This window comes from Callospermophilus lateralis, chromosome 3, assembly GCF_048772815.1.
Source record: "Callospermophilus lateralis isolate mCalLat2 chromosome 3, mCalLat2.hap1, whole genome shotgun sequence".
NCBI lineage: Eukaryota > Metazoa > Chordata > Mammalia > Rodentia > Sciuridae > Callospermophilus > Callospermophilus lateralis.
In genome coordinates, this window is record NC_135307.1 from 27,212,626 (window position 1) to 27,226,041 (window position 13,416).

At 48.0% G+C, this 13,416-nt stretch overlaps 1 protein-coding gene across 1 annotated transcript in view; it reads right to left on the minus strand.

Annotated features, from left to right (window-relative positions):
* The window catches only part of Lrrc74a (leucine rich repeat containing 74A), a 28,657-nt gene that overhangs the window by 11,354 nt on the left and 3,887 nt on the right, over positions 1-13,416 (minus strand). The window contains exons 3-9 of the mRNA XM_076849271.2: positions 13,107-13,279; positions 10,733-10,840; positions 8,905-9,001; positions 6,067-6,116; positions 5,638-5,719; positions 624-709; positions 21-215 (exon numbers count right to left, since the gene is read on the minus strand). Of these exons, the coding sequence (XP_076705386.1) occupies positions 21-215; positions 624-709; positions 5,638-5,719; positions 6,067-6,116; positions 8,905-9,001; positions 10,733-10,840; positions 13,107-13,279 (791 nt within the window). The remainder of the gene's footprint in view (positions 1-20; positions 216-623; positions 710-5,637; positions 5,720-6,066; positions 6,117-8,904; positions 9,002-10,732; positions 10,841-13,106; positions 13,280-13,416) is intronic.

The window sequence follows — 13,416 nt, forward strand, 5'->3', positions numbered from 1 at the left end:
CCCAGCTTAGGGCAGACTACCTTCAGGACTTGGAGGCCCTCGTTGGATTCCAGTCCCCTGCTGAGTCTGGAGACCCCTTCGTTGCCAATGTCATTGCCACTGACATCTAGGTGGGTCAGGTGGTTGTTGAGTCTGAGGACCTCCCCCAGGGCCAGAGCCCCTTCGTTCCCAAAGCCATTCATGGAGACATCCAGTTTCATCAGGGTCACATTACCCTGGTGGCAGAGGGACAACACCAGCATCAAGTTTATGGGTGACTCACCCAGGCAACCCCTCCAACCTCTTCCTGCTGCTGCGTGGACACCTAGCACCCGGGGGTCCCCAGATCTGCCCCATCCCTCTCGCTCCCTCCCAGCTCGGTCTCAGGGACCTCTGGGACTTGGACAGGACCCTGACTCTTAATTGCACCGGACTCTTGAGGGGCCTAAGGATGCCCCCCAGGCCTTAGTGGCTGGGATTTATTAAAAAGCAGCCCATCCAGGAGTTGTGGGAGAGAGACCAGTGACTGGGAGAGCATTTGTGGAGCTCAGTAAACCCTCATCAAAGAAGAGGTGCAAGATGGCAGGAGGGAGGACCTGGCGGTCCCCACCTGGGCTCGCCGCACCACTCTCAGGGCACCTTACCCGGAGACCGTTGCACAAGGCCACTGCTCCCTGTGTGTGGAAGTGATTCCAGCTCAGATTCAGCACCTGGATTCCTACATTGATGTCTGGGAGGGAGAGGGAGTCAGCTTAGCATCCCCGCATCCCAAAGAACCCGGCCTCAGGGTTCATATGGCAGGCAAAGAGAAACACCCAGGCAATGATTTTTTTCAGTTATTCATTTAAACACACAATTGTCAGACTATCCTCAATGCTGAGAAAGATGAAGGAAAATAATCTTACCCTTCTATAGCTGGTGGCAAGTAAATGAGTATAGTCTGTTTGGCAAATATTACATGATCGTAGATATTTTCCCACTAAGATGTGCATGCATACCTTATCACAGAACTCTGAGACTTGTTCTAAGAAGACAGTATGGAAAGTGGGAAGGGCCCTGTAGGTAGATGTTTGCAATGGCATCAATAATAAAGGTGAAATTTGTTACTCAGGGGCAAGGGGTAAAGAATATCATAAATATCATGTGGTGGAATATTATAAAGCCATTAAAAAGTGGATGGAAAGCTGGTGTGGTGGTGCACACCTGTAGTCCCAGCAGCTCGGGAGGCTGAAGCTAGAGGATTGCAGGTTCGCTAAGTCACCAGCCTCAGCAACTTAGCCAGGCTGTAAGCAACCTAGTGAGACCCTGTCTTGAAATAAAAAAAATAAACAGGGCTGGGGATGTGGCTCAGGGGCTAAGCGCCCTTAGGGTTCAATCCCCAGTATCCCCATCCCCCTGCCAAAACAATCGAGGGGGGTGGTGTGGACAAACAACGGCGCCAGGCTGCACACAGGAGGCGGGGATGGCCTGGCGTGTTAGGTCGCGAGGTGACTGTCTCTTGGAGTGCCATGGGAACACTGGCTCTGGGGCTGCTCTTAGGAGAGCCTCAGAGACAGGAGCAGCTGGAGGTGGGAGGTGCCAGGATCTGAGTTTGCACAGAGATCACACTTAAAAAAACACTAAAGATGCTTTTTTGGGACCGGAGGTGTAGAGTACTGGTCTCAAATGCCCAAGGCCCTCAATTTGGTCCCCAGCACCAGGAAGAAAAAAAGAAGACAATGCTTTTGCTCCTATACTCCACAGAGTTGGCAAAACTTCCTGTTCAACCACGTTGTGATTTTTATTTGGGGAAAGTGGCTCTGCAGAGGGCACCATCCAAGGGGAACATAGTCTTCGGGCATCAGGAGGGAGTCTCTTTTTTATTTCCTCTGTGTGTGTGTGTGCTGGGAATGGAACTCAGGGCCTTGTGCACACTAGGCAAGTGCTTCTGCCACGTTCCCAGCCCTTCCTTTTTTTCTGTAGGTACAGTGGGGACCTCTCACGTCTGCCTGTCTCTCTGTGTCAATCACCAGGATGTACTTTGAGTAACTCACACCTTATATTGTTGTGATAGCGATAGTCTCCTGCCTTCCTTCTCTTTCCTATGCCTCTTTCCCTCACTTTCTTTTTTTTTTTTTTAAAGAGTGAGAGAGAGTGAGAAAGAGGGAGAGAGAGAGAGAATTTTAATATTTATTTTTCAGTATTTGGCGGGCACAACATCTTTGTCTGTATGTGGTGCTGAGGATCGAACCCGGGCCGTATGCATGCCAGGCGAGCACGCTACCGCTTGAGCCACATCCCCAGGCCTCTTTCCCTCACTTTCTTCTCCTCTCCTCTGCCAACTCCCTCATTGAAGATTCTCCGAGCACATCTGCATCCCTTAAGTGGCCACATAATTGAACCCAGAGGCTCATCTCCTCTAACAGTTGTGTGACCTTGTGTCACCGATGCGTTCCTCGTGAGCTTCCTCGTCTGTAAGATGGAGTATTAACCTGTGTAGGGATTTTGTGAGGATTGATGTGACATGCGACTCTGATGCCCCTCACTTAGTAATCACTTACTGTTCGAGAGCTTTACTACTAATAATAATTTTTTGTTGTTGTTGTACTGAGGATTTAACCCAGGGGCACTTTATCACTAAGCCACATCCCCAGTCTTTTTTATTTTTTATTTTTTACTTTGAGACAGAGTTTTGCTAAGTTGTTTAGGGCCTTGCTAAGTGGCGGAGGCTGGCTTTGAACTTGTGATCCTCCTGCTTCAGCCTCCCCAGCGGCTGGGATTACAGGTGTGCGCCACCGTGCCCGGCTAAGAATAACATTCTAAAGATCTTCACCCACAGGACTATCATAACCACAGGGAGATAGAACACATTCTGGTTCCCTTTAAATTTACGACCTCAGCTTTCAGTGGAGGCTGAACAGTGGTCCCTTTCCACCTCTCCTTCCTCCCAAGTGCTTTCTCTGCAGTCAGCAGAGGGTCTTGCTTCTCACCGCCCTGGAGCAGCAGCACCAGGAGGTGGGGCTCGTCCTCCCACCAACCCTCCCCTCAGCGGCCAGCCTTGCTGCCCCCCGCCTCTTCAAGGCTCTCTAGGGCCAGGCCCCTTCCTCTTGTGAACTCCTCCTTTAATTATCTTCCCTTCTTTCTGCAGCATCAGTTTCTTTTACTTCAGCATTTTTCAGCCTTAAAAATCATTCCTGGCCTCTTGTCTCCCTCGGGCTCCTGCCTCCTCAGTAGCTCCAGCCTCCCCAGCCTCTGGCCTCCTCTTTGCACCCATTTGTGCCTCCAGCTGGGTTTCCGTGCTCGCCCACTCCACCAAAACTCTCACCAAGTGGCCGACTATCTCAGTGCTGTTGAGACTTGGGGTCACTTTTCCGTCCTCATCATTAGATCTTAAGCAACACTTAAGTGGACCCTGCTGACCGCTTCCTCTCCAAGCAGCTCTCTCCCTTGTTCTCTTGAGACCTCATTTTCCTGGTCACCCTCCTGTTCGATTGACACTCCTCAGACCCCTGCTCCTCTGCAGCAGCACCTGCACATGTTGGAGTGACCCAGGCGTCAGTTCCAGAGAACTCAAGCCTCTACACTTCTTGCCTTGATCTGGTCTCGTGGATTAAATCCGTCCCCTGCCTGTGACTCCCAGGTGTTTCATCCAGTGCTGATCTCGTCACCAAGCTCTATCTAAGGTCATGCAGCAAACCAACTCCCGACTCTCCACTGAGAAGTGCTGAGTGGCCATCGACTACCAAAACGTAGCTGTTGCCCCCTGAGATTTCCCCCACCCAGGTAAAGGGCGCCACGTCCAGCCAGCAGAGAAGGCGAGATGAGCAGGCGTCTGTCCTTATTCCTAACTTTCCTTCAGCTCAGCAAGGCCTTTCCGCCTCACCCCCAAACACATTTGGAACCCATCCACTCTTCTGTCTTGCTCACGCGTGATTGCGTTGTTTTCCCCAGGCCAGGGACAGCTTCCTAATCAACGGCTGTCCCTCTGTTTGTGTTCTTCATTGTTCTTCATGCCAGATAGAAGTTTCCAAATTGCAAATCAAACTGTGACCTTCTCCAACGTGGAATTAAATCCAGATGTTGTCCACGCCATGGGCCACCTCCAAGACTTGGCTCCTTCCAGTCTCCTCCCTGTCCCCTCTATTCCTGCCATTCTGTCCTCCGATCTTCCCCAAACACGCAATGCCCTGACCTTGCTGCCTGGAATGCCGAACCCCAGAACTCAGCACGGTCATCTTTGTTATTCAGGTCTCAGCAAAGAGCTCCCCTGCCCGTGGGCCTGGCTCTCCCCCCCACCCCCAACCCTCCCTGTCCACTGCTGCTTGTCCTCCTTGTTTCTACTCTTTGCCCAGGGATGGCCATTTAGGTAGAGGTACTGTCCCTGTTTTATAGCAATGCTGCAGTAGCCTCCTTGGACATCTGTCTGTGTGTGTGGAGGAGGGGGGAGCTGTTCAATCCCATCGTCACTCTGAACAGTGGCTTTCCTTAGTAGCCTGTCAGAGGTCCTGTTTCTCCCCACTGTCCGCAGCTTTGGTATTCACTGACTTTAAACTCTTATAGCTTGGATAGATGAACAGGGTCATCTTCCTGTTGCTGCATTTCCCTAATTACTAAAGGGGCCGGGCAGTGGACTCTCTTCTTGTGCTGCCCATATGCCTTGACCATTGTTCTGCTGGGGGTATTTATTAACCTATAGGTCTTGTTAATATAGGATTTTTTTTTGGGGGGGGCTACTGGGGATTGAACTCAGGGTCACTCAACCGCTGAGCCACATCCCCAGCCCTATTTTGTATTTTATTTAGAGACAGGGTCTCACTGAGTTGCTTGGCATCTTGCCGTTGCCGACACTGGCTTTGAACTCGCGACTCTCCTGCTTCAGTCTCCTGAGCTGCTGGGATTACAGGCATGCACCACTGTGCCTGTTTTTTTTTTTTTTTTTTCTTTTGAGATAGAGTCTTGCTCTGTTGCCCACACTGGCCTCCAACTCACAATCCTCCTACTTCAGCCTCCAGACTAGCTGAGACTATGGGCACATGCCACTATGCCAGGAGATATATAGAATCTTTAATCAATAGTCTGAACATTAATCTTCTATCTATATAAGTGCTGCAAATATTCACTCCCTCTCCCCTCTGTTGCTTATCAGAGTCGTCCATGGTGGCTCTGGTACTGGGTATTGAACCTAGGGGGTGCTCTACCACTGACCTACACCCCCAGCCCTTTTTATTTTTTCTTTTGAGACTGGATCTTGCTAAGATGCTGAGGTTGGCCTAGAACTTGCGACCCTCCTGAGTAGCTGGGTTATGAGCGCATGTCATCCTGCCTGGCCCATGGTGTCTTTTTATCATACATGTTTAAAGTGCATTGTTGTCAATTTACGGGTTTTTTTCATTACAGTTTGTGTTTGCTGTACCACGTGTAATACTCCTTGGACTCCTTAAGCTCAGCAAGTTGCTCCTCTCCACGGTCTTCTAATCATTGGAAAGTTTTACTTCCCACATCTTGGTGTTTGCTTCATTTAAAGTGTTTTTTTTTTTTGGGGGGGGGCATGGTTTACATCACTTTTCTAGTCCAAACATTCAAAATTGATTTAAAAATAAAGGGTGATTCAGCTCTGATAAATGAACTTTCTCTCAATCCCTCCCCTTGGCTGGTCACTTTCCCTCCATGGGGACGTACTCAGCATCTGTCCCAGTTGTTCCCCTCCTGTATCAGAGATTTGGTTGTGACTGAGATCCAGGTTCCTAATTAGGTAATTGATCTAGAGGAACAAATGGTGAGAAAGGAGGTTATTTTTGTCTTCTGGATGAAAAAAATCTCTTACTTATCTCAGGGCAGTATGGTGGAGGGCTCCCAGGCACTAAAAACTAGGTGGGCTAGGGCTCTTAGACTGAAAGCTTCATGAACCGTTGATAGTCACTGTGACAAGGCAGTGCCACCCTGAAAGCCCCACTGCTTACTGGGTTTTTAGCAGGGTTGGAAGAGACCGAACACTCACCCACTTCCAGACCATGTAAGTAGCCTTGCTCCACCATGCCCAGCACAGCCCGAGTCACCCAGATGCCCTAGACCTGCCCGCATGGCTCACCTGCACCCCTTGCTCCTTACCGACAGGGCTTGGCAGAAGAGGTCTATGGCTTCCTCATTGAAGTTATTTCCTAAAGTGAGGGGGTTACATTAGCAATGCACTCTGCACTGTGGCCCTCCTGCCCACCCACGTCACAGCCCTGCCAGTCCTCTGCCCTCCGGAACAATCAGACGTGGGAAAGATGACAAGCACTTAACGCAAATGTGTAGACACAAGAAAACGGGAGAGAACGCTCATCTAACTTAATGTGTCCTTCTCTCTGTGACAATTGACATTTCAAAGAAGAGGAAATAAAAATGGAAACAAACATCTTAAAAGATGTTCTTTTCAAATAATAATAATGTGGGAATGTAATAAAGATAATAATATAATTCACCATAGCCAAACTATGGAACCAGCCTAGGTGTCCATCAACAGATGAATGGATAAAGGAAACGTGGTATATATATATACAATGGAGTTTTATTCAGCCACAAATAAAAATGAAATAATGGCATTTGCCGAAAAATGGATGGAACTGGAGACCATCATAATTAAGTGAAATAAGTCAAACTCAGATGGTTCAGGGTCATATGTTTATTCTTATCTGCTGAAGTAGAGAGGAAAAAGAAAAACAAAGGTTGGGGTAGATCTCCTAAAAATGAAAGGGAGATCACTAGAAGAAAGGGACTAAGGGGTGAGAGATGGGGAGGAGGGGGGAGTGCTCGGGAGTGAGCTTAGCCAAATTATCTTGTTATATTGTTTGCAGGTAGCAACAAATCCCATCGGTATGTACAACTATAATGCACCAGTAAAAATGTGGAAAAAAATAAAAATAATAGTAGTGACTAACCCTTATTGAAAATTTATATGCTAAATACTATTCTAGGTGTTCTAGATTTTAAGTCACTTACTCCTCCCAATCACCATCTCAAGTAATATCATTGTCCTTAGTCTATTCATAAGAAAACTGAGTCACAAAAGGGTTAACTAACCTGCCCAGTGTCAAAGCTGGAATTCAGATCCAAGAACAGTGACTTCAACACCCACACATTTAACCATTTGATTCACAAACATCTTGCTATTAACCCTTTGGGGACAGCATAGAGAAACCGTCCATTGGTAGAATTTTAATCTGGTACAGGCTCCTTACGGGAAATTCGGAAATTAATTTTTAACTTCACAAAAGTGGATTTATCTTTATATTCGGTAATTATACTCCTGGGTGTCCATCTAGAATACTAGGACATGTGCCCCAAAGATGTATGAACAGGAAAGTCCTTTGAATCATTAGTTGAATGATTGAAAAATTAGAAATGATATGAGTCCCACCCCCCAACAGAGGGATGCTAAATGATGCTGTGGCCACGACATGGAAGATTGCCCAGCGAAGGGGAAGTAGCTATTTGTTCTGTCATGGAAAGAAATCCAAGGTATATTTAGAGGGAAAGGAGAAATTCAAGAATAATACCTCACATCGAGTAACATTTACATTAAAAGAGAAACTATTTTTTCCCCTAGATACTTTTAAGGTCTCTGTATCTTAAGCACTTTTTCATTGATACATTCAAGTGTGAATTTCTGTTTGTTTACCTTTTTTAGGACTTACTCGGATCCCCGAATGCTTCAAATTCAAGAAGCACAGCAACTATTATTTGCTCACTTGTTTTTTTCCTCCTTCAGGAACTCCTAGTAGCTATATTGAGTCTATTCATTATCCTACACTCTTTTATCTTTTATCTTCTCTCCATTTTTCTCTTTCTACACTGTAAATATATTTAGATAAATGTGTTTTGGCTAATTTTATTGGCCTGTGTCTACCACACTTTTTGGACATATGTATTGAATCTGTAATTTCAAGGAGGACATATTTTTCACTTGTTGATATTCTTGTGGGGAGGAGAGTTCTTTTAAAAAGAATGATCTCTTCTGTTTTTATCTATGCATTTATTTTTATTTTCATCTTATTTTTTTTTTTTTTTTTTGTACAGGGGGTTGAACCCAGGAGTGACTGAATTCTACCACTGAGCTACATCCCTAACTCTTTTTATTTTTATTTTGAAACAGGGTCTCACTAAGTTGCTTAGGGCCTCACTAAGTTACCGAGGCTGGGCCTTTGACTTGCAATCCTCTGGCCTGAGCCTCCTGAGTCACTGGGATTAAGGCATGTGCCATAGTGCCAGACTTTCATGGATGGACACAATACGTTTATTTATTTATTTTTCATGTGGTACCCAGGATCCAACCCAGTGCCCAACACGTGCAAGGCAGGCGCTCTACCACTGAGCTATAGCCCTAGACCAGGATCACGTTTTAATGTGCATTTCTTGGCTTAGGGGTTCCAGGATCCTGCAGTCAGCGTACATCTGTAAACCTGAATGAGGAGCGGTCTGGGGGAACTGGAATTCTCACCCGACTTTTTCCCCCATGGGAGATGTTACTAAGCTAACTTAAAAACAGGAGGGCATCGGGTGGTAACAAATGCAGTTAAGCCAATCGGGGACACAGGACAGAGTGGTGGTGGAGGGCTGCGGTTTGGATAGGGTGGTTAGGAGAGTCTCCTCTCCAAGGGGGCGACATGTGAGCTGAGACCTGAGAGGAAGCCTCATAAACCAAGCAGACCTCTGCAGGCGGGGACGTCCAAGGGGAGGGCAGAATATGGCAAAGCAGGTCTTTGTTGGTGGGAAGCAGCTTGTTGAGGACGGCAGGGAGCCACGTGGCTGTGCAGGGGGCGGGAAGCCATGGGGAGGGGCAGGGTGCCGGCTTGGCAGGGCAGACCCAGCATTCTGGTCAGGTCAACCAGGTGCGGGTTCTCTCTGCCCTTCCCCTCCTGCCCCTTTGATTCCCGATGCCCTCCCCGTCCCCTTGCCCGGGCTCACCTGACAGCCCAAGGTTCCAGAGCGAAGATGTGTTCCTCTGGAGGAACTCGGAGATGACTTTGGCCCCCTCCAAACCAATTTCATTTTTCGAAACATTCTAAAAGGCAAGAATACCCTTGTGTGTGCTAAATCCCACCAAAGGGGCCTCACTAACAAGGGCATCCAGGTAAGGGGTTCAAGGTGAGGGGGAGGGGCTGGCTGATGGAGTGGCCGGAAGGCCAGAGCCGGGAGGCTATCCTGATGCAGGCAGGAGGTCTGTTTCTCTGAAGTTGGCTTCATTAAGTCCCCGCTCCCCCAATTTAGCCCACGTACTTCTGATGAGCACATTATTTATTATTATTATTATTATGATCATCATCATCATTATTTTGTTTGTTTGGAAATCCAAGACAGCTTCCATTTGACGAGTTGGGCATGAACAACTGAAAAAAATGAGTTAAGAGTAAATAAGATTCTACTCATTGATTCACAAAATATGACTCGCTACCCTAGAAAGAGCCGGGGATATATGAGGACAGAGGCCTCTCAGGCAGTGAGAGAGACTCCATAGAAACCAGCCATCAGTGTCTTGCTTGATTTCCTCCCCTTCTTTAAAAAAATTTCTTTTGGAACTGGGGATTGAACCCAGGGGTGCTCTACTGCTGAGCTATATCCCCAGCACTTCTTACTTTTTCTTTTTGAGACCGGGTATCACTAAATTGCTCAGGCTGGCCTCGAATTTAAGATCCTCCTGCCTTAGTCTCCTGAGTTGCTGGGATTATGGATGTGAGCCACCATGCCCGGCTCTTTTCAAAATTTTTATGGTATTAAAACATAACATAAGATTTACCATTGTAACCTTTTTTAGGTATAAGGTATTAAATATATTTCTATTGTTGTATAACCATCACCACCACCTATCTTCAGGCACATTGGGTTTTATGATATTATTTCATGTCTTTATCTCCTTTAAGAAAGTTCACCTTAAGGTAATGGTGCAAGAGGTAAACTTATCCACTTGCAGGCTTATAAGGTGCAGAGAGAAATGGCTCCTTAGAAACTGTGATACACAATGGAATATTAATCAGCCTTAAAGAAGAATGAAAATATGGCATTTGCTGGTCAGTGGAAGGAATTGGAGACTATTATGCTAAACCAAATAAGCCAATCCCCCCCAAAAAAACCAAAGGCCAAACATTTTCTCTGATATGATTCCTATGACATACAGATGCTAATTCACAATCGATGGGGGAGAAAAGAGGTTTTATAGATTGGGGGGTGTGAGAGGAAGGGAGGGGGCACAGGGGTTGGAATGATGGTGGAATGAATCAGACGTTATTACCCTATGTGTGTATATGATTACACAATCTGTGTAACTGTACATCACGTACAGCCAGAAGAATGAGAAGTTATACTCCATTTATGTCCGATGTGTCAAAATGCATTCTATCATGTGTAACTAATTAGAACAAATTTCAAAAAGACCCAAAACAAAGAAAGACTGGGGTTATGGCTCAGTGGCAGAGCGCTTGCCTCACACATGCGAGGCACTGGGTTTGATCTTCAGCACCACAGGAAAATAAAGAAAGAAAATAAACTGTGTCCATGTATAACTTAAAAAAAATTTAAAAAGAAAGAAATGGCTTCTTAGGGTTTCTTACGGCCACAGGGAATCCAGTCCATCACCAGCCTCTGATGGGTGGCCCTCATCTGAGAAGTCCCATCTAGAGGGGAAGAGCCTGCTGACGGGTTTCAGACAGCCGGGGGCTGCTCTGGGAGTGGCAGGGGATTCTGCCTGGGCTCCCGTGGGCTCTGGGCCCCCAGTGTGGTGGAGGAGCAGGGCACCTACCAGCTCCTGGAGGTAGTAGTTCTCCTGCAGCATCTGCACCAGGCAGATCACGCCCGTGTCCATGATGCAGTTGTCTTCCAGCTCCAGTTTGGTGATGGTTGTGTTGGACTTCAACCACCCAAGGGGAGCGGGGGAAAGAAAGAGAAGCGGTTGGTGACCTCCCCAGTACCTTGCTCGCTCTGGTGTAGAGCTTGGCCCTTCTCCTGAACATCCCAGACTGTCGGGGTGCTGTGGTTTGGGTGTGGCTTGTCCTCCGAGGATTTGTGCACTGAAGGCTTGGACCCTAGAGAGTCGATGCTAAAAGATAGAGGGACCTTTAAGAGGTGGGGCCTAATGAAAGGTTGTTACTAAGGCGGAGGAGCCTGTAATCCCAGTGACTTGGGAGGCTGAGGCAGAAAGATTACAAGTTCAAGGCAGCCTGGTAACTTGGTGAGACCTGCCTCAACATTTTAAAGGTGATGTAGCTGGTGATATAGAATGCCCTGGGTTCAGTCATTATGTGATCTTTCCCTCTTACATGTACTCCTGCCATTGCGATGCCACCCACCATGAGCCCTTTACCTGAGCTGAGCTGATGCCAGTGCCATGCCTTTGAATCTGGTTAGCTAAACAGACCTCTTTTCTTTGTAAAGTTATCCAGCCTCAGATATTTTGTTATAGTTATGGTAAATGAACTAACACAGAGGGTATGGAGGTTAGATTAGGGATACTAAAGGAAAGAGAGGACAAGAAGAAAAACAGAGGATGAGCCATGGCATTGAGTTCTGCTAGAACAATATGCTTTTCTGGGAGTACTTAGAAAGGGATCATTAAGTTAAAGGCCTGAAAAGTGAGAGGCACAAGAATGAGCTAAGTAGATTTTAACCCTATTGCCCCATCTTACACCTACTGTAAGATTAAGAGACACTTGAGACCTTTAACAAAGGAACTTAAACTTGAAGGTCCTTGAAAGGAGGTCCCCTGAGGCTTTTGCCTTGCTTTGCTTTGCTTTGCTTCTTCAAGGGTGTCTCTTCCATTTTGCCTTCTTTTTACCTGAGGTCACCTCAAGCCTGTTTGGAAGGCGCTGGGCTTAGCTCTTCGAATCTAAGTCCAGGCTATTCTACATTCCCGATGGGAGCAAGATGAGAGGAAACATTTCAGCATGAAGGACCGGGGTTAGCTCTAACCAAAACTTTTATTCTCCCCTTCTGCCCCTCATTCACAGTACAAGCAGGTGCAAAGAAGAGTCGCACCTTTGGACTCAGCCATTTTCAAAGTCCACCAAACAGTGAGAGAAGCACCAAGTGGTCGGGAGGGCCCGATTCTCCATTCCAGGGAAAAAAGAAAGGGGTAGCTCCTGCTTCCACAACGCGGGATGGTTCCCTTGGGGCTTACTGGAGGGTCCTCGAGTCTCCGCTGTCTCTCTGGAGTGGGCGAAAAGTCAGACCCGTTCAGAGGCCAGGGAGATGGCCCTGGGGTCTCCTTTCCAGGTGCTGTTGATCAGCGTCTGGACACTGCTGATTGCCACCTCCAGAGTCATGCTGGGGACCAGCACTTTGCAGGGTAAACGGGGAGGCCCTATCACCAAACTGTCTCCATTCATGTCACACAAGCCGGCACCTGCTTGTCACTCTCTATGCTACCTGCTAGGGGAACAAGGGTGAAGAGAGAACCTCCTGACTCTCACCGCCACCCCGACAGGGTGGCACCACTGAGCTGTACTCCCAGGGCTGAAACAGGATCCCCAGGATCGTGCTCTTAAAGCCAGCAGGGTGAATCTGTGAAAAGTTCAGCCGTACGAACAGCAAATAAAAGCTCCAACATCAGAGTGTCACACCATTGGCTGCCAAGTGAACAATCCTGAGAGTCAGAGAGGAAAAAACTACCCTCCCCAAACAGAAACTGCGGCCACTGAGTATACAAGTCCCGAGAGGATGTCCCTGTTCTGCAGTTTTCCCATGAAGTCCATGGAGTGATGGTCCCCTCCCTGCTGGGATTATAGGTGTGGAGGATGGAAAGACTCAGCAGCCCATCCATTTCTAGCAGAGGTGAGCTTTGGCCTGGAGACCCAGGTCTGCACTCTATACTGTGCTCTGGCCTTGACTCTGGGGCCCAGTTCCAGCCCAGCCCCTTTTCCTTGTCCCACGGGCTGGTGCTTTGCTTCCTGAATGTCAAAGAGCACAGACTTCAAGGTCCAGGTATCTAGAAACGTCCTTCCAGAGCTAAAGGGAAGTCCACACGTTGACAGGGAAACTGGCAGAGGAGCAGAGACCAGGACAGGTGTCCGTCAAGGTCGCTTTTCAGCCTTGGAGGGAGGGGCCCTCTGGATCTTGGACCTGCCACCTTGTCCACCCTCCTCCTCCACCTGGTTCCACGCCCCCCTTGCCCTGCTCACCACCATGGCTATAGCGATAGCCTTGGTGCCCCTGGGGCCCAGCCCATGGTAGTTGAGGTTCATGTGGGGCTCCTCCATGTTCCGGATGAAGTAGGAGACAGGCACTACACCCACCAGTTTGCAGGCCTCCAGGTACAGCTCCTTTGGTCCAATTGTAAAGAACTTCTCGGTGTCTGCGGAGAAAGACAAGACTCAGTAGGGTTCGACGTCTCTGCCCTCTGGCCTCGGGCAGGGTTTGCTTCCGACTGGGCTGTGCTCTGCCAGGGATCCGCCCCTGTGGGTGTGCGCTCCAGAAGTCAACTCCAACCCC